Source organism: Urocitellus parryii, chromosome 8 (assembly GCF_045843805.1).
Source record: "Urocitellus parryii isolate mUroPar1 chromosome 8, mUroPar1.hap1, whole genome shotgun sequence".
Taxonomy (NCBI): domain Eukaryota; kingdom Metazoa; phylum Chordata; class Mammalia; order Rodentia; family Sciuridae; genus Urocitellus; species Urocitellus parryii.
The window spans coordinates 98748120-98769545 of NC_135538.1; the positions used below are offsets into that span (position 1 = coordinate 98748120).

A 21426-nucleotide genomic window follows, 5' to 3' on the forward strand; every position below is an offset into this window, starting at 1 on the left:
GTCCAGGCACACCATGAATAGATACACAACGATCAAGCAGCTTGGGGATGGAACCTATGGTTCCGTCCTGCTAGGAAGAAGCATCGAGTCTGGGGAACTGATTGCCATTAAGAAGTAAGTTGTATCCTTCACTTTTCTGATGTCATCTTTAGCTACTCGTTGTCAAGATAGTTTCCACTCCACCTTCTCCAGTCCTGGTCTTAGGAACAATCCTAAAGGGGAATGGGGGGAGGGTGTGCAGAAGAACCTTAGCTGATGACTACTATGGATTATACTATGGATTAGATGAGTATATTAATGCTGTAGTACTCTTGTTAGAAGCCTTCAAAATCTCCACTTTAGACTTACTTACCACTTACTGGTTACTACTTACCACTTGGAAAAAGTACTAGTGAAGTACTAGTACTGTCTATATGCACTAGTACTTTTCCACAGTATTTTCTCATCTTGTAAACAGATGAATAAACATCATTTTACAGGAGAGGATACAATTTCTGAGCTTGTGTATTTACATGTGTGGTGGTCTGATGACTTCTGTCTTGTTCCCTTTACCTTCCTGATCTTTGCAGCCAGTGTCCAGACATATTATGTAGTTATCTGTTGCTGTATAATAAGCTACTCCAATACCTAGCAGTTTAAAACAACACATTTATCATCTTTTGGTTTCTGTGGATCAGCACATCTTAGCTGAGTTCTCTAGTGTAGGGATAGTGTTTTAAGAGGGTGCAGTCAAGGTACTAGCCAGGACCAGGGTTTCAATGAAGGCTGGACTGGAGAAGAACCCACTCCCAAACTCACTCATATGATTGCAGGAGCATTGAGTACATAGTGTGTTGGACTGAGGGCCTCAGTTCCCTGTTGGCTGTTGGCTGGAGGCTGGTCTTCAGTTCCTTGACCTGGGGGGGGGCTCTTTAAGAGCAACTCAAAGGATGATAGCTTGCTTTAGAGTCTTCTAAGGTAGTAGTGTTATCTTTTCCTTTTATAAACTAATCACAGAAATGACATCCTCTGAAATTGCTATATTGGTTAGAAGCAAGTCATTGAAGGAGAAGGGGGTCACATGAGGCTCTAATACTGGGAGTGGGAGGTCTTTGAGATCCACATTAGAGTCTGCCTGCTGTACTCATCTGTGGCCAGTTGCCTTCCTGCCAGCTGTGTTTGGATGTCCTGCAGACATTGCAAATGCATCAGACTGAACTCATATTCAACCTACTCTTCCTCTCTCACCCCAGACTTTTTCTCTATCAGTATTCCTCATGTTCATAAATGATACTACCATCTCTTCAAAACCTGAGAATCCTCCTGACTTCCCTCCCCTTATGCCTCACCTTTGGTCACCTAGTCCTGTCAATTCTACCAAACCCTTGTCTGATCCTCCTACTTCTCTATATTCCCACTGAAGGCCTCATTAACCCCTTCACCAACTGACCATTAGATCCTCTGCAGGGCTGCAGGTTTCCATTCATTCCCCTCTTCCTACCAGACTGAAGAGATTATCCTAAGCACATGAATCTAATTGACTAAAACCATTTGCAGCAAGCCTTTTTTGAGTCCTGCTGCCCCATCACAGCCCCTGATCCCTCTTGACTTTCAGTGTCCCCAATAGGCCTGAGCCCCACCTGCCCACCTTGGTACCAGCTCAGTCATGTGCTGCTTATTGAGCTTCCCCTCTCTTCACGGATTCTCTGCTCTTTGCTTTGACTTTCTGGAATCATCTCCCAAATAAACTATCTGTACCCGAGTCCTTGCCTCTGCTTTTGGGGGAGCATACAAACTAGATTGCTTTCAATGTCTTCCTGTCAGTTTTAAGACTAAGAACTACATTTTAAATGTGACCTACAAATTGCTGCATCATTTGACCGCTGCCTATTTGCTTCAGCCTTGTCTCTTGTCACTGATCCCTTGCCTATTTTTTGCTTCGGTCTCTGCTTCTTGAACTCCTCAAATACCTTTCTGCTCAGATCCTTTATTTCAGATGTCCACTTCATTTCTCCTACTAAATTCTTCTCATCCTTCAGGTCTGAGTTGAAATATATTTTCATTAGAGAAGTGTTCCATGATACCTAAGACTAGATTCAAACCCTCTGAGATCCATTCTCATATGCCCTGTGTTTTTTCTTCATAGCACTTAGTACAGAAAATTTTGTTTACCTCCTACTACAACCATTAGTTCCAGGAGAGACATCTTTCTCATCACTTTACCCCTAGTGCCTACAAAGTCCCTACCACATAGAGGGGATAAATAATATTTACCATGAATAAAGGAATTGACCACTCAACCAGGAAACACTGTGACAAGGGAAAATGTGTTGGAGTGAGCTGGAGAGATGGAGGTTGGTCTGTTAGTAACCAGCAGTGGGAAAGCTGTGTACCTTCTCTGTATCTTGCTCTCCTCATTTAGTCCATCTGTTTCACAGGGCAGCATAAAAACAAATGAGTGAGTATGACTGTGTTCCCATAAACTTTCATTTATGGAAACTAAATTTTGATTGCATATAATTTTCACATATTATAAAATATTATTCATCTTTTGAGTTGTTTTCCCCAATTAAATTTAAAATGCAAATACCATTCTTAGCTCATCGACTACATAAAACAAATGTTGGGGTGGATATGTCCTGTGAGTTATCATTTGCCCACCCTGCACTAGAGGGTCTAGAACTGTGCTGTCCAATATATTAGTGAGCTACCATATACAACATTTAAATTTAAATTTAATTGAAATTAAAATTCAGTTCCTACATTGCACTAGCCACATTCCAAGGGTTCAGTAGTCACAGACCTAGTGGCTACTATACCAGACAGCAGAGAACATTTTTATCAACACAGAAAGCTCTGCTGGACAGCTCTGATCCAGACAGAAGCAGCCCGAGAGATTTCCCTCCAGGACAAGTTAGCGCATTAGTAGTAGAGAAAGTCCAGGTTCTTTGCACTGTACCATATCACCACTGCTGGGCAATTTTGTGACTTAGGCTTGATTGTAATGTCAACATTTAACAACACTTTTTAAAATGTTGTTTTGGATGCTATATTATTTGGTAGAAATTGAAACCAACTTCAAGCAGTATTGACTAGGTTCAGAATGAAAATGCTTTTTTTAAAAAAAGTTTATTTTGGGAAATAAGTATGCTATTTCTTTCTTCTCTTCTAGAATGAAAAGAAAGTTTTATTCCTGGGAAGAATGCATGAACCTTCGGGAGGTTAAGGTATTTATTAACATATCAGAAATAATTTTTGTTTGGCCAATTAAAATAGATTTATATTATCATTAGGTTTATAGTTGATATAGTCAGTCTGTTTGTATTTTTTTCACTAATGCTAACAATGTGGGCAAATGATACAGAGTATTTTAGTCAGCTTTTATATTGCTGTGACCAAAATACCCAACAAAAACAACTTAGAAGAGGAAAGTTTATTTGGGGCTCATGATTTCAGAGGTTATTAGTCCAGAGATGGCTGAATCCATTGCTCTGGGCCCAAGGTGAGGGCCCAGCAGAGGAAAACTGCTCAGTTCCTAGTGAGGTCAAAAAATAGAAAGAGAGGAGGGGGAGGGGCTGCAGGACAGATGCACCCTTCCAAGGCACACCCCTATGACCCACCTGCCTGCAGTTACCACCCAGTCAGTCCATTCACTAGGAAGGACTGATTAGGTTACAGCTCTCACAATCCAGTCATTTCATCTCTGAACATTCCTGCATTAACACAGAAGTTTGGGGGGGAACCCTATATCCAAAGCATAATATACAGCTATTAGCTCAACACAGAAGATTACTAGGTTATTGTATTAGTGAATGTACTGTTAATACAAAGTTTTACCTTTACTGGAATACTTATGTCAATATATTTCAATATAAATAAGTTGAGAATATTGATTTAGTGAATTATTGTTGCCTCTAAAGATGATCATTGCTGGGACCTTACCTTGTTTGTGTAGTTTTCTTCCTGGATATAACAGCAATACCAATTTTAGTTTCTTGCTCTAATGATGTGTACTCTATTGTCTGTGGTGGAATTCTTGGATCAAGATGTGAGTTGTGTCAGCATTGTGTAGCATATTTCTTCACATTTACTCAGCCTTCCTGCTGAGGTAATCACTCTTTTCCTTCTTCCTATTCCTTTTTATTTCTATTCTAATTCTCTTCTTTCTATCCAAGTAGATTGACCACTTTGGTTTAGCATGTGTAGTTCTCTTTCTTGTGCACCGGAGTGGTGTTTCATCCACTTAATCTTCTCATTCAGCTCTATTAGAGATGCTAGTAGAGCATTGGAACCAGTTCTGCCTATTCTTCCAGGGGACTCCTGTACATTGAGGAGGTTTCAGGTTTAGAGCAAAGATCTGCCGTCTCTTCCTATAAAGGGTCAGACAGTAGGTCTTTTAGACATCATGGACCAAAAGGTCACATAGGGGATATTATATAAGGATATATGTAACAGGATTAAAAATTTTCACAAAATCTTCATTTATGAAATATAAAGAATAATAATAATAGACATCATTTTCTTATCTCATGATATCATTTTTTGTTTTCATCCAATGAGATGAATAATATTCTTTTGTGAGGAGACATCATATGGAACTTAATTAGGTTCAAAGTTAGTGTTTTCTGCTGTCAAATTCTTAGCTCATGGACCATACAAAAACAGGTGGTGAGCTGGATTTTCCCCATGGTTCAGAGTGTGCCAGCCTCTTGCCTACAGAGTATAAACTCTGGTAGATCCAAAAACATGAGACAGGAAAAAAAGGATGATCCAAGGACATTTTCTCAGTGACATGAAGCTCTGAGAGATATCCTTGGCTTAGAGGCTAAACCTTTCCTTTTTTGTACAACTAACAGTGTGTTAGTTTTCACGGAAGAAGATCACTCACACAAACAGCTTAGAAAACACAGCATCTTGGGAAGCAAGTGACTGCTTGTCAAGATAGTTGAGGGCACTGCTCCTTATCTGGTGACCACCATCATTCCCTACTCTTATCTTGCCTGCACAGATGCTGCATCTCCTGCAAGCACAGTCTTCCTCCCCCCATCTGCCCCTGTTGATCCTCACACAGACTTACCAGCATTGGGCTAGAGCCAGCCATGGAATATGGAGGGGAGGGAAGGGAAGGAAGAAGGAGTAGAAAGGAGGTACCTTTCTTCATGTTCTTCATCCCTTCCTCCTTGCTGAAGTCCTTCTCTTCTGCTTGCTGATGCAGAAGGGGATTGGAAAGGAGTCACTAGAGGACCTTGTTTCCATTTGTCCTGCTTAATTCCAGCAGCAAGAGGAAATGAAGAAAATTCTGCACTTTGGTACTCATTATACAATGGTTCCTTCTTCATCTCTTTTCTTTTGCATTTTCATCTGCCATCTATCCCCACGTGTACCTGTCAAGATTCTGTAGCTGATGACCTAATACGAGGACAGGAATCCTGGCTCTGTGATATCCCAGTGACATTTTTCTTTGAGCATTGTCTTACGAGGTGCTGTGGTGTTCCAGCTGCCATCCTGAGGTAGCAGGGAGCCTGCAGCCTGCCTACTGTGTTCCAGTGCTGTTTGTTTGTTTAACCATCTTAACATCTGATGTGTTAGATCCTTGATCCACCAGTGTTCCCTCCCCATATCTTTAAGTTCTTCTTTTCCAATGACTTCTTCCCTCCAGTCTATAAGTATGCCCACCATTCTCCCCATTCCAAACAAATCTCAACTTTCTTCCTCCTTGGTCTTCCACGTCTTTCCTTTCTTTATCTTACGTTTTAAACTTCTCCCTTCAGTGAGCTTTGTGTACCATTTACTTTTCAACCAAATTAAATCAGTCACCTTCCTCTGCAACTTTACCAAAGCTTCAAGATTCACCAGAACAACTCAACGTTTTTATATCTGGAACAGATATTATATTATAGAACAGTTTGACCCCTGCTCACTTCTCTAACCAGATTCTTCCAGATAAGCCTCCTTCAGAGTCAAAATGGATGAATCTTATCCTTCAAGTCTGCAGCATAGAGCCTACTCCATTCCCATGCCTTACACAGAATAAGCTTTCCTTATGAGGACTCCTTCCCTCCCTATACACTTGTCTGGATGTAACTCTTATTTCAGTCACATCCTGGAGATGCTCTCAATGGCCACCCAGTTTTTGCTAATTACTCCTGTTTGAAATACTTCTAATGTTTCTATCATTCCTGTGATATGATAATTAATATGACTTTCCTTATTCTGTTACGTGGATTTTGAATTTATGCGCTGTCTTCCCAATTACATTGTTTGCCTCTTACGAGCAGACACTGTGTCTTATTTATGCCTAAGAATATTATGGGGTCCAGTACGTTGTAATTTTATTTTATTTTTGGTACCAGGGATTGAACCAATGAACCACATCCCCACTCCTTTTTATTTTTTTATTTTGAGCCAGGATCTCATTAAGTTGCTTAGGACCTTTTCTCAGTTCCTGAGGCTCGCTTTGAACTTGTAATCCTCCTGCTTCAGCCTCCCAGGTACATTATAGTTTTAGATCCATCCCTGTGGATTCATCCCTGAGGAGGACAGATTGATTATATCCAACTGGAATTTTCATCCATGGGGACTGTCCCTACATGGACCACTTACTAGGTTTGCTTTGCTATGTATACTTCTCTGCTCTGATACAGGTGACCTGCCTCTACTGCTTCTTTGAAATCCTTTCATAAGCCAAATAAGGTGCTTCGTTCTAGAAATACATCTGTGTAAAGTTAATCATGTGAAGTCCTCCACACAAAGTTTATTCTTTTTATATTAGACTACTATAGACTTTAACTTGTTCGTAAGCCTCACTTAGAGACAAGAACTCTTGCCAGACACAGTGGTACACATCTATAGTTTCAGCTATTCAGGGAACTGAGGCAAGAGGATTGCAAGTTCTAGACCAGCCTTAGAAAATTAGCAAGACCATATCTCAAAACAAAAAAAATAAGGGCTGCAGATGTAGCTCAATGGTAAAACACCCCTGAATTTAATCCTAGTACCACCAAAAAAAAAAAAAAAAGAAGAAGAAAGAAAGAAAAAGAAAAAAAGAAAAAACAAGCAAGCAAGGAAAAAAAAGAGAGAGAGAGAGCTGTGAGCCACCCTTAGACTTGGACCAGTAATTTGTGCTCAAAACAGACTTCAGGCTGAGAGCTAAAGGTACTGCACTACTTACACAGAAATCTCTTCTAGAAAAGCTCTAAAATTAACTTTGTTTTCTCTAGATGAATTTGCCCTGAGGCTGCTTATCCAAGGACTATCTCCCCTACTGTTTGTGATGCATTTTAAGCAAACAGTCAGAAAAGAAGACTATAGTCAGGAGAGTTAGTGAATGCTTAAAAGTTAAGCAATATTTATGTTTGTTACTCATGGAGAACCAGGAATCCAGCCCAACTAAAAGAAATAATCATCCTAGTTGGGTCATTCTGGAAGGATCTGGCCAAGACAGCTGAGAATCTGTGCCAGATCAATGTCTTGGCATGAACTTGTCTTTGGGGAGAAAGTTCCAGAATAGTCTTATTGTGTCCTCATTCACTGACCATATTCCATCTCTCTTCCCAGCTGCTTGAAGTAACTTGATCATATTACACATTCCCAAACTCTGATCCCTTGAGTACCTTGTTACTGAATGTCCTTCCAGATTTGGATATTCATTTTTTAACATTTCCATCTTTAAACATTTTTTTTCATTTTATAAAAGGGATGTTCTTTTAAATGAAATTCAGAGATAAAGAGGGCGTTATAATTTGTTATTAATGGACTCACTGCTCTATGAGGAAAGGGCTGTTTGAACTAAAAGGTTCATTTTACTGACCAGAGTGAACCTTGGAATCTTCCTTGAAGGAGTCAGACTATCAAATTCTGATCATCCCAGGAGCAAACTGACAGTTGGGTGTCTCTGGATGTTGTGTTTGAACAAGATTGCTGCTCACCAATACAGGTTTATTCACCACTAACAGAACTGATGATGCAAACAGAAAGAAGTGTACACCTGGCTATGCTCACATGAACTCACAAAACGACACACGTGTGAGCATGAGTGACCATGTTGTGCACCATTTTCTGTAACCCCCTCTTAGTCCTCATCTACCGCCTGACTTTTTTATCTTTGCTCTTGGAAGCAGAGGAATTTCTCTCATCTTACTGCAGGTCCTTTCCCATAAGGTATCTCTTTCCTCCTCTGTAATTAAAACTCACATTATAAGAAGGAGCCTTCTAGGTCTCATGGACACACGTGTCAGACAGAAGTCAAGAGAATCAGGCTGTCAGCCTCAGTCTGTTTGAGCAATATCCTATTTAAAGTCTCTGTACACTGTTAGCTGGTGATCTCAGCCCAAAGCAGCTGCATTCTCCAGTGCTAGAAAATTCAAAGCCTCAGCTTTCTTTATTGGTTCCCTTCTGGCTATTTCCACAGCCTGAATGAATTCCATGGTCTGAAGGGGGTGAGCCTAAAATAGCCCTGGCTTATTGCCGGGTGCTGGGTGCAGCCAGGAATACCAGTTACTGATGGAATGGAGACTTATCTTCTAGTCGGTTCATCAAAATAGTTTTTCTGGGGGCTGGGGTTGGGGCTATGGCTCAGTGGCAGAGCACTTGCCTAGCACATGTGAGGTCCTGGGTTTGATCCTCAGCACCACATAAAAATAAACAAATAAAAATAAAGGCATGTTCTCCATTTACAACTACAAAAAATTTTTTAAATATTTTTTCTAGGTAAAGTTACTATTGATTTCAGAGAAAAACTGGTAATTACATTAAGAATAAAATATAACTTATGGCATGTGTGTCTGTGGTTCTAAAATTAGGCGTTTCTTCCTGAGCACACATAGGATTAATTTTCTTTTTCAACAACAGATTTTCTCTAAATTTTTTCATGTTTTTCTTCTTTATGTTTTAGTCACTGAAGAAGCTTAATCATGCCAATGTAGTAAAATTAAAAGAAGTTATCAGGGAAAATGATCATCTTTATTTTATCTTCGAGTACATGAAGGAAAATCTTTATCAGCTCATTAAAGAAAGGTAAAACCCTTTGTCATCATGATCTTAGAAACAAATATTGCAAAGTGGATGTGCTTTCTTTCTCCTTTTGATTATCTCAGTCTCCCAGTTATTTGTCTGGTCATTTAAAGGTCAAGCTACTGGGCCTCTGGGAAGTTGCTCTCAGGGCAACAGTTTTCAGATTTTAAAGATTTAATCCCCCAAAGAAGCTCACAGAGCTTACAGACTGTCTGCAGTTCTGCTTTCCCACAAGGATGTATGGGCAGAGCAACTACAAGTTGGGGTGGACACAGCTTCATTTATTTTGAGACCTCTGTTGAAAGTTCTAGGTTTATTTTGGCTCCTGAGTTGCTACAGTGCTTAGGTGCTTGCATGGTGGGAAAGGGAGTCTAGTAAAAAACTTACCTGCTATGATAATTTTGAACTTTGAAAGTAGACCGTATAGAACCTCTTGGGCACACTTTCTTGGTGGCAAAGTGAATGCCATCCAGAGCATCCCTTTGGGGGCTTTGAGTGAACAAATATCAGCTCGATTGTCAACAACAGCATGGGGGCTGTGAGGTTTGCCTACCAGAGAAAAATGTTAGCATCCATTACAGCTCATAAGGGCTTTATCTAAAAGACCTCAAACTGTTCCCACTAAAATTTTTTAAAGTTTTAATTTATTGCACGAGAAACTTTGGGGTTTTTATATGTTACATTGGAGGGATTTCTGGTATTGTAAGTTTCTTCATAATATAACTGAATATATTTGATGTTTATAAGGTATCTCCCTTGTATGGACAAATGATTGTTTTTCTTTGGTATTTATTATCAAACATTCTGACCAAAAATTAGTATACCAGCAATTTTTTAAAAAATTTCTTACTATGTAATCAAAAGGTTATGAATGCAGGAGTTTCTTTTTAATACATAAATCCAGATTTATAACTTCGTATTCCTCTATCCCATACAGAAACAAGTTGTTTCCTGAGTCTGCTATAAGGAATATCATGTATCAGATATTGCAGGGACTTGCATTTATTCACAAGCACGGTAGGTGATGGATGTGGAGCATTGTGCGTTAAAATAGCAGTGAAATATCATCAAGTAGAAGATGTAGGAAGCACTAGTGTCTTTTGTAACTAACCCCCAGAAAAGGCTGAAGAGTCAAGAGGCTGATAATGAATTTTGAAATATATTATCTTTTGGAACTTTATTTCTGAGTTTTCTTCAATTGTCATGTCCTTGTGTTTTTACTCTTTTTTTTAAAAAATTTATTACTGCATTTTAGTTATAGGTGATAGTGGAATTCATTTTGACATACTCATCTATGCATGTCATGTTTTTGTTCTTCAAGTTTTAACATTATGATTGTTAGTTTAGACCTAAGAATTATCCTGACCAGGTGTATTAATAAGAAACTTCGAATTAGAATTCTGAGACATTTCAGGTGTTATGTTCAACCCACTAACATCCCTCCCTCGTCGCTTCTCATTTTTCTAAGCTATTTGTATTTCAGTTTGTTTTGAAAGGGTTTAAAAGTGAAAGTGGCCTAACATACCATTTGTGTGATACAAGAAAATAAAATAAATTAAAAATTAGCAAAATGAAGAAAGAAGCAAAATCAAAAGAGGGCATAGATAGCCAGGCGTGAGTTTAATCCTTAAGATGCATATTAGCAACTTTTATTCCAGTAGAAGCAGGCCACAGATTTGGTTCTGAGCTTCATTTCATATCAAGCAAAATGTGAAACTTGACCAATTAAAACATATATTATTTCCCTGAGGTAAGAACAGATCAGTTGCACAAGAGAAGCAGAACTACTCTTTTTTTTTTTCTCCTGGGTGCTAGAGATTGAACTCAGGGGCACTCAACCACTGAGCCACATCCCCAACCATATTTTGTATTTTATTTAGAGACAGGCTCTCACTAAGTTGTTTAGCGCCTTGCCCCTGCTAAGGCTGGCTTTGAACTTGCCATCCTTCTGCCCCAGCCTTAGGAGGAGGTGCTGGGATTATAGGCGAGAACTATTCTTGATATCAAGACCAGAGAGAAACTTGACCCTTTAGAGGGATAGTATGTTACATGACTTTGTAAAAAACATAGTGATGGCTGTGTAGGGCAGCTTTGTGTCATATTCCTCAATGTAAGATTAGATCACCTGATTAGAGACAACAGGGATGATCCATTAGTATGGGGAGAGATTTAGACTATTTAGAGGAAAAGACAACTCTGTATGCTTCAGGAAATCTTCTATTTTGATTTTTCTTCTTAGCTGAACTTTTGAAAGTTTTTAAGCAGCAATGAGTTTGAGGCTGTAGTATCTAGCACCTACCTAGGACTTGGCTGGTCTTTGTTACTAACTGAATGCAGAACCCACATGGGGTTAGATCAATAACCATGTGAGCACAGAGCTGCCAGATGGACGTATCTATGGATGGAGCCAGAAGTCCTCTGAGAAGGTCATCTGAGGTCATTTAAACATACAGACAGATGGGCAAGTGACTGATTTTGCACAGGCCGAATACATTCACTGTTAGTCTGAACATGTTGTTGGTGTTGCAAAAACTGCACCAACAAATGAGTTTTGTTACTCAATAAGGTGACTTGAATTGAAACCCTTTGACAACACCATCAGTTTAGGTTTGATGTAAATTGGCAGTGAGGAGAAAAGTCTTGTGTTGCACAGGTGGCACAGTGCATCTGGGATCATTACCAGCTTTCTCTTCACCCCCTAAGTAGCCCCTCACAGAGATTAAATGGAACACAAATGGCTAAACACAGGCTATCCACGCAAATCCCTGTCAGCCTCAGGCAAGTGCAGAGTGGTCAGCATGACCCAAGCAGGACTGAGTTAAATCATGAACCGGTTCTAGTAAAAAGCATCTAGTACAATTCACCTGTGATTCATTCCACTGATATTCATGCACATTCACTTTGGCCTTTGTCCACAAGCAATCAAAGGGGATAGTATGAATTTGCAAAACACTAAAAACTTTTGACATGTTGTCTTAGAGACAAATAGAAGGGTACTTACTAAATTTAAGAGCTCAAGGAAAAGAAATGATGAGACGTCAAAGGGGTTTTTCAAAAGACAAAGGTCAACCAGCTTGCTTTCAGGTGGGTTAATCACAGTGTTTTAGCTCTTCAGACTGTTTGCTCAGTACTAGAAACCAAGTGGACCTAAAAGAAAGTAAATATTCTTCAGCTTTCTTTTCTTTTTTGCTACTTGTCACGAGACTCAGATATTTGTTGCCAAGAAGAACTTGCAGGCTTTCATTCAGGTCTTTACCTAATCAAATGGATATCTATATGTCTGTATACATATATAGAGAGATTGATTCCCCACCCCCCATTTGGGCGATTGAATCTAGGGATGGTCTACCACTGAGCTATATCCCCATTAGTGAGATGGAGTCTCAGTAATTTATTGAAGCTAGCCTGGAACATGTGATCCTCCTGCCTCTGCCTCCTGAGTTGTTGGGATTATAGGTATATGACACCACTACTGGTTAAAATCCGTATCTATAAACAAACACATACACACCACACATATCCCCCCAAATACATGTGTTTGCATATATATATATGCATCCCATCCATATGACCACATAGTTATATGTATCTACATATATACTCATCCCATATATACAAATATACACGCATATACAAACATATATATATTTAAAATAAAATTTAACACCATTTATCAAAACAATCCTTTGGAACTCTGTCCTTGCATGCCTTAGACACTTGCACTGTGTAGAAATGGTTCAAGGGAAGGCTCAGCTATGGAGAAGATCAGACCTCTGCTTTTATAACCTTAGTACCTTTGCCATTACCAAAGATTCTTTTGGACACTTTTCCCTGGCAGTCATGTATACAGTTCTACTTTGTGCTTAATAAAGCTTCATCTGTTACCTTATTTATTTCCTCCCAACTTCTCAGGTAAAGAGAACAGATGGTGTCTTTTCCTATCAAAGAAGTGGAAACTGAAGTTCAGAGAGGCTTAAAAACCAGAGGTTCCATGCAATAGAGTGTTAGAGTTCAGATCATCTGTGCCCATCTGCCATGCCTCACTAGAAAAACCTGTCTGTTCTCAAAGAGAACAAGAGAGTCTGAGATGAAGAAAATAATGATTTTAAGTGGGATTAATACTGATTGTACAGGTCCTGTTTTATGGTCATTGATAAATGATTTTTAGAAATTCATATGGCTTTCAAATGGTATTGACTTGACTTTATCTAAGTTTGCATGTATTTCTGTATTATTTCTTTCCTCCAGTGATGGGAAAAATATCTAAAGCACTTCACAGAGTTGTCTTGTGAGTCTCAGACTCTTCCCTGGTAGCTCGTTCTCACTGTAGGAAGGTACATTCTGTCCCTGGAGAATAGACTCCTCTGAGAGGGAAGAACAGCACTGCAGGTAGTTGCTATGGCCATATTTCATGTCACGGAGTATTCCCCCCGCCCAGTGGGAATGAATACACAGCTCTACTTGGTACTGATTGAACAATGTCAAAGCATACATACTTTAAAGAAATTAAATAACTAAAGCAAACTGGCCATTTCATCCTTGACCTGCCCTTATAAATATCCAGGTCATACTTCCCCATGCAGGTAATAGAAATGCACTAGGTGGTTTGGAGGACAAAGTTTTGCCTCAAGAGGTGGCTCTCTGCTTCTTTGTCTTACTACTATCTGGCTGAGCATGACCTACACACAGTTCTTTACATTTCTGTGCTTGCAGCTCTTATGGTCTTCTAGGGAAAACATTTATTGGCGTAAATTCAGTATTTATCTAAAATTAAAACATCTACAGCAGGAAGGTGGGCTACATAAATTCATAGAGTATAAATATTCTCTGGTCATTTCCGTATGTTTATATCAGATTCATTAATGAATTAGAATCCCTTAATGAATTATAACAGTGTGGTACAGGGAAAAGCCTTGAGTTTTCCTTGCCCATTTGTTATCAACAAAAAAAGTCAGCACAACAGATTTTCTGCCAAGATGAAAGGGAAAATCCCTTTGTTGTTCAACTGACATGTAGCCTCCTGAACTTAAATTGTAGGTCTGTTCCCAGTTTTGAACAAGAAGGCTCTTATAAAAACAGCACTCTGCTGTGGTGTGATCTCTGAATTACCCAGCTATAAGGATTTCCATTGTCAATTAGGAATCCAGAGGAAAAAATGGGCCCATTGTTATGGCCATATTATGCTCATCAGCAGAACACATATCCTGCTAGGAATCAGATCAGAGTTGTACTGCTACCGTACCAATGTTAAGTGGGATGGATACTAATTGTGCAGGGCCTGTCCCATGTTCATTGATAAATGATTTTTTAAAACTTTTATGGATTTTGTTGATTGACTTTGGTTAAGTGCATATGTACCTGCTTATTATTTCTTTCCTTCAGTAATGGAAACAAAATACCTAAAGCCCTTCACAGTTGGAGCACATTAGTAGCCTACAAGCCTTAATTCTTAACTGCAAAAAAAGATGGTTGTATGCTTGTGCATTCTGACAGATTGTTCGGCGGGTAAAATGAAAGAATTTTCTAATGCTAATACTAATAATGACTAGTTCTTCCAAGGTGCTGATGTGCCAAGCACCACACTAAAAGCTTTATAAATATATTTAATACTGTAAAACAACCCCATGATGTATGTGCTATTTTCTGTCCAGGTAGGGAAACTGAGACAAAGTTAAGTGATTTTTTTAGTCAGTTAGTAACAGCATTGGGATTTGAAATGAGGTAACCTGGTAGGTCTGTACACTTAACTCCTAAGCTGTTTTGCTTTTGACATGAAAATAGAAATGTTTTGTTAAAACAGAAAAAAAAATCACTCTGTATGACATAAGGGTCTTATACTTTTAATTCTAAGAGAACTCAGGGGCATAAGGCTAGTAAAAACTAATTGTGATCTTATTCAGTAATTAAGAGGGTTAGATATTCTACAGACATATCCATGAATGTATCATAAAGGCTTATACCTGAAGACTGTATAACAGGTATAACATATGTCAACTGACAGTTTTCAACAGTCTCTTTTAAGAGTCTTTTGCAATTAATGTTTTTCCTTGCCATTTTCCCTCTGATTGTTTTAGAGGGAAACAATTAGGAGTGCAAAAGGGAAGCTGCTTAGAAGGATGTGTGGGGACTTGGGATCCTCATTCTCCTCATTTCACTGGTGCACATGTTCTCTGAGGAAGGAGGATGAGAGGACTCAGTGGGGACAGAGGATAGAGCCTGTCTGTGGGAGGAAGAGGCTGATATTTACAGGAGCACACTCAGGTGGATACAGAGTACCCGGTCAGGAGCATGAGGATGATGCTCCTCCAAGTACAAATCAACGTGATAGGATGAACTGAGCAGAGAGAAGACATGGGTTTGTTGAGGTGGGTGTTATAGATGGAGTTGCCTTGGGGTGGGAGAGGCTGGAGGATAGTGAGTCATTATAAGAGAAATACCACATTATTTTGTAAATAATAATTGCCCCAATTAGAGGAAAACAAAGAAGAAAAAACAGCATTAATCTGGTCTTGAGAGTACCAAAACCATGGACCATGATTTAGCTGTATGGAAAGAGTGGAGCTTGACACTGATAGAGCTGTGACACATTTCTTGGTCAGACTGTGAATAATTCATCTACCCCACCCCCTCCATGACTCAGTTTTCCCATCTGTTCAGTAAGAAAATGGTTTCTGCCATTTCTTTTTCACTGGAATGTTTTTAATGCTCTGAGTTTCTATAAACCCTGACCTCACGGTTCATATCTTTTCAAGGGTCACTGGAATCCTCCTAGGTGTATTCACAAAGGTCATTCTTGAATAACTATTCTTTACACATTCTTCAGCCATGTCTAGGATGGGAGCATCTAGCCAGGCCTTCTGGGAGCTGGAGGGTGCTCTGAAGAACAGAGGGTCCAAACACAATGACTCAGTTAGTTATACTGAAGCTTAGAACAGACATCGCCCACTCTGGGGGATGGGGATAAACTTTATTTAATTAGGCTGATAATAAGTCATTCAAATTTGTCCTTATCAGAAATTCTTTTCTTTCATTTTAAAGGCCATTCCTGACTAATATTGAATTACTCTTTGTACTTGACAAGTTGACAGCCTCAAATTTGGTTCTTAATGTAATTTAGGTTTGATTTGCTATTAATTTGATTAGGATACTTCAAGGAATTGGTATATGGAAGGCTATTAGGTATATTATCAGATGTCAAGATGAAGAGTAAAGCAGTGACCTGTACATATAATTTTATGGTATACATACAAACACACATACACACATACACACACACATACACACCTATGCTATAACAATCACCAACTTTTTGTACCTGTCTCTGTGTAGCCCAGGGCTGTCTCCTTTGATCTCATCAGTGCCTTGGGTTATGAAAAAGCAGCAGCTCTGTGGTGAAAGAAAGAACTTTCACCTCTCATTTGAGTCCATCTTGAATGTATTTGATAAATTCTGTATCTCCATCCTCTTATGTGTGAGCTAGATTATAGGCTCCATAACCATATTCATCTGTCCATTTAAGCTAGCTTTTGCCCTGCAGATCCCTCACTATGCCATAATATTGTCCATGTGGAACTCGACCCAATACTAAGCCCTGTTTTCTTCAGAATGATAAACAGAGAGGAATGTCTTTTCACTATAACACTGTTGCTTCCCATGGTACATTACACATAGTGCATTTTCACATGTGACCACTTCACTATTGCCCTTTCCCTAGGGCTGAGACAGTTTTTGGAAAATGACCTTGACTAACAGATTTAGTCCTGCTGGAACTCCCTCTGTGGCATGCAAATTCAGCTCTGCGCCCTCACTATCTCCACACTGCTTCAGAGCCACTGCTCTTCTTTCTCAGTCATCGGTTCCTGTCTTGTGAGCCTTCTTCCTTGCACTCTGCCCCCAGCTCTGCTCTGCTGTCTATTGACCCTGCCTTCTTGGCCCAAGTAGATATATTCAGCTCCTTCATGTTCCCTACAAGCCCACACAAATCCTTTGTTTAATCAACAAGAATTTATTATGAGACCACCATGCTCCTGACCTTGTGTTAGGCATTCAGTAGAAATATAAATGTGGCCTCTAATGTGATTCTAATTTAAGAATAATGGTTAGCATATCTAAAAATGACAGAGCTCTAAAGAAGTTCAGAGGGAAGGCCTATTGTATGCACAGAGGCATAAAGAGAACTAAGAACCACAGGCATTTGGATTGCTTCTGAATCCACACAGCTGATCTGTGGATTGCCTGGCACAGCCCCTCTGAATATTTCTTGCTAGAATAAAGGAATGAAGAAGGCTAGCATGTTAGAAGGGCTTTGTGGAAGCAAGGAAATTCAAAATAAGTCTTGAAGAATGGCAAAGTTGGGATTGTTGTAGACAAAAAAGGAACAAGAGTACAATAATATAAGGGGTATCAGCTTGCTATGTTATTAGAGAGGAGTAGAGATGGCATATTAGAGATGTAAATTATCAGCACAGAGGAGGTCTAGGAGTAGTGTAGGTCTTCAGTGATGGCTATTAATTTCTCTCATAATGTGCTGGTTAGTCCAGCTCTCACAACATTGCTAATGGTGACATATAATAGTGCATCAATTGAGCTGTATTTCCAGTTTGGGCATCCTGTTGAGATTTAGCATCACACCGAATGCGGTCCATGTTGGTAAGACAGTCAGATAGTGGGTAAAAATTGCTGATCACTAGGTGTTTGAGAAAACCTAGAAGGCTGTCATGGTGAATATCTCCTGCCTGTGCCATCAGAGCACCACTGCAGCTGACATGGCTTTTCATTTGATGAGATTCCTTTGCCTTTCACAATGTGAGCTACAGATACACCTCTGTACTTCATTAGGCAAAGTAATAAGCACTTAACATTTAAGCATGTGTCACAACATGCATTGGAATCTCAGGCATAAGTAGATCATATTCATAAATCCTTTGTCTTTTAGAAAAAAATTATAACTGTGATATAAACTCAATACCCATTAAGACTGTTTTCTTTTGAAATTGTTTTAATCTCAATTTTTTTTTCCTGACTGATTTGGGCAGAGTAGCAATGGTATTTTTCCCTTGAGTGACAGTTTGTTTTACAAAGTTATCTCAGTTCATGGGTTTTGGTATTTTAAGTGAAGTTTTCTCTTATAAAAGAAAAATCTTTTACAAGAAGATGATCAACTTTTAGGTGATTTTGCAAAGGTAAATTATTGAAGTCCTGTGAGAAGACCAAAACTGTGTGTGTTATTGTGGGATGGATGCATAGTCTTTGGTATCCTATCAGAGTGCTAACCCTAAGTTGTAGCTGTTATAGGAAGAGCAGTACGGCTGCAAAGAGTAATGCAGCAGACTTGCATTTGGATTCTTCTTTGTTCCTCTAGGCTTTTTCCATCGGGACTTAAAGCCTGAGAACCTCCTCTGCATGGGACCAGAACTTGTGAAAATCGCAGACTTTGGATTGGCCCGAGAAATCCGATCAAGACCTCCATACACAGACTACGTATCTACCAGATGGTGAATACTGTTTTTTTTTTTTCTCAGAATTACTTAAGAGCACTTATTTTAAAAGATACCGTTCTAGGGAGGGTTGATTGTCAATCAGAAGCAGTAACTTTTCACATGAGGAGGAGTGCAGTCTGAACACTGGTTTGTAGGTGTGTTGTCATTGGACACAGTTAAAAATTTGGATGTAAATAATTTTCAAGGAAACCCATCATGCTCCTCCATAGTATGAATAAGATGCTATATATAGACCTTCCTGAAGACAGTTTCATAAAGGAGTCATAAAAGATTCTCCAGGGGCTGGGGCTGTAGCTCCATGGTTGAGCGCTTGCCTCGCATGTGTGAGGCACTGGGTTCGATCCTTAGCACCACATAAAAATAAATAAGTAAATAAAATAAAGATAAAAAATAAATTTTTTTAGAAAAGAAGATTCTCCAAAGACATATCTGAAAGACCATTTCATTGCTATTACTAAAACTTTCAGACCCTAGGAACTGATACACAGCTTGCCGTGATCAAGAAGTAGCCCCCACATGCTTTATTTTCTCTTTTTCTTTCTCTCCTGTCTCTCTTCCTCTCAAAGATGCTAAAGAGAAGAGTCTTATAGAGAAATGCTCAATAGAAAATAATGTCAACAGAGAAGCACTACTTTTGGACAGCAGCCATGGCAGAAGCCTAGTCCTCTAAAAGTTCATGTACCATACTGAACTAGAAAGAAAGCAAATATATAAATTTTGCTGAGAACTGCTTGCTATTTAATTTCTGGCCAGTGGAAGTGATAGCTATCAGTTAACTTTGTCCCTCCAGGTACAGGGCTCCAGAAGTTCTCCTGAGGTCTACCAACTACAGCTCCCCCATTGACATCTGGGCTGTGGGCTGCATCATGGCAGAGGTGTACACCCTCAGGCCACTCTTCCCTGGGGCCAGTGAAATTGACACGATATTCAAAATTTGCCAACTGTTGGGGACACCAAAAAAGGTAATGATATGAAACAAAGGCCTGTGGGCCAAAGCCAATGACTTCTCATCCCTTCCCATCTTCTCCACTTTGGACTTCCTGGCAATTTTCCCTGAAATTTCTCTATTTCTGTGCCTTGCACATGTACTTTGTCTGAGTGACTGTCTCTGTGTGACCAACTCCCACTTTTCTTCCAAGGCTCCCCATCTCCTTCCCCCCACCACTGTTTCTCCAGTCTCATCTTCATCTTTTGCTGTGTTCTGCATTATTAGTGTAATTATCTGTTTATAGATCTCTCTTGGACCATAAGCTCATTCAGAGCAAAGATTTGTCTTGTGTTTATTTATGTTCCAGCACCATTTCTGGTATGAGCTAGACCCTCAAAATTTTTTTAATCATTTACATGAATCATTATTGCCACTTCTTCAGGAAGGTTTCCAAAGTCCCCTGCTAGCATTTGTCCTTCCTCTGCCCATCTGTAGCTATACCTTTCTTGTGTCTTTTTTTACTCTGTATTATTGTGTTTTTAAATAAATGACCTATTTTCTCTATTAAGAATAGTGATATTCTTCTTCTTTTTTTTTTATTGATCCCAAGGTCACTTAACCAAGGGACAGTGATATTCTTAAGTGTAGGATTTATATTAAATTATTTTTTTTTGATATTCAGTAACATTAAATGTTTACTCAGAAACCATCTAAGTGAATGGATGTTTTAAGATATACATAGTGCCACTTGGCTTTAGGAAAAAAAGGAGTAGGGGGGGGCAATGATATATCAGGATGTGTCTTACAGAACAGTAGTGTTAGAACTAGAAGGAACTTTAAAGACCAGTTTCTCAGCACTTTCTGTTATTTGTTCTAGCATTCAGTGTCCCATAAGTTTGATACATGAAAAAGTGGGGAGCCAGAGATGGGGTGGAGTAGCTCTCTTTACCACTTGTTTCCTCAGCATGTGTATTTCAAATCATCAAGTTGAGATATAATAATATGAAGGGTTTCAAACATTTAACTAGGAGACTGAGGCAGGAGGTTTGCAAGTTCAAAGCCAGCCTCAGCAAAATCGAGGCACTAAGCAACTCAGTGAGACCCTGTCTATAAATAAAATACAAAATAGGGCTAGGGATGTGGCTCAGTGGTCAAGGGCCCCTGAGTTCAATTCCTTGTACCAAAAACAAGAACAAAACAAAACAAAAAGACATTTAACCAGGACAAGGTGTTTTGTTTTATTTTGTCTTTTCCCCACAAATATCTCATTAGCAATTTCTAAAACCTTTGTCTCCTGGCACACAGTTGGGGAAATACTAATTTGGTACAAACCCCAAATTTCAAGAGATGGGTTATCTTACGTAAAGGTCATAAAACAATCTGGTGTGTCTCTTCTGCAATTCCCCAGAATTCGTGTTCTTCAGAGTCTCTTCAATGTGACTGTGTGTCTCATCATATACCCTGCTGCCTGCTGCTTCAATCACTGTGGCAGGGCAGTGGCATGATTGCCTGTCCAGATGGGCACACTTGAGGCACAGCGATTAGGTGAGAAAGACTTTCTGTTTTTTTCTTTTTTCAGACGGACTGGCCTGAAGGCTACCAACTTTCAAATGCTATGAACTTCCACTGGCCCCAGTGCATACCCAATAACCTGAAGACCCTGATTCCGAATGCTAGCAGTGAAGCAATTCAGCTCCTGAGAGACATGCTTCAGTGGGATCCCAAGAAACGGCCAACAGCTAGTCAGGTTTTTCCTCCATTTTCTGCCTTCTGATGCATTTCTTATGAAGTTCATATCTAACTCTGATTTCACATGGGAAATATTTAATATTATGGGTGAAAAATTGTATTGAATACCACTAGTGGTACACACATAAGAACTTTAAATAGCTTGAAAGTTACAGTGTATAATTAAAGAGGTTAAGGTTAAACAATCTAGTTGCTTTGAAAAATGTCATATATTCACAGGATACATCACCATATATGTACAAATTAAAATAAACAGAT

The 21426-nt window shown here is 39.3% G+C and overlaps 1 protein-coding gene across 1 annotated transcript in view; it reads left to right on the forward strand.

Annotated features, from left to right (window-relative positions):
* Positions 1 to 13: 13 nt before the first annotated feature.
* The window catches only part of Cilk1 (ciliogenesis associated kinase 1), a 37698-nt gene continuing 16285 nt past the window's right edge, over positions 14 to 21426 (forward strand). Inside the window, exons 1-7 of the mRNA XM_026411256.2 lie at positions 14 to 114; positions 3152 to 3206; positions 8873 to 8994; positions 9929 to 10008; positions 18353 to 18485; positions 19282 to 19453; positions 20999 to 21166. Coding sequence (XP_026267041.1) covers positions 14 to 114; positions 3152 to 3206; positions 8873 to 8994; positions 9929 to 10008; positions 18353 to 18485; positions 19282 to 19453; positions 20999 to 21166 — 831 coding nt within the window. The remainder of the gene's footprint in view (positions 115 to 3151; positions 3207 to 8872; positions 8995 to 9928; positions 10009 to 18352; positions 18486 to 19281; positions 19454 to 20998; positions 21167 to 21426) is intronic.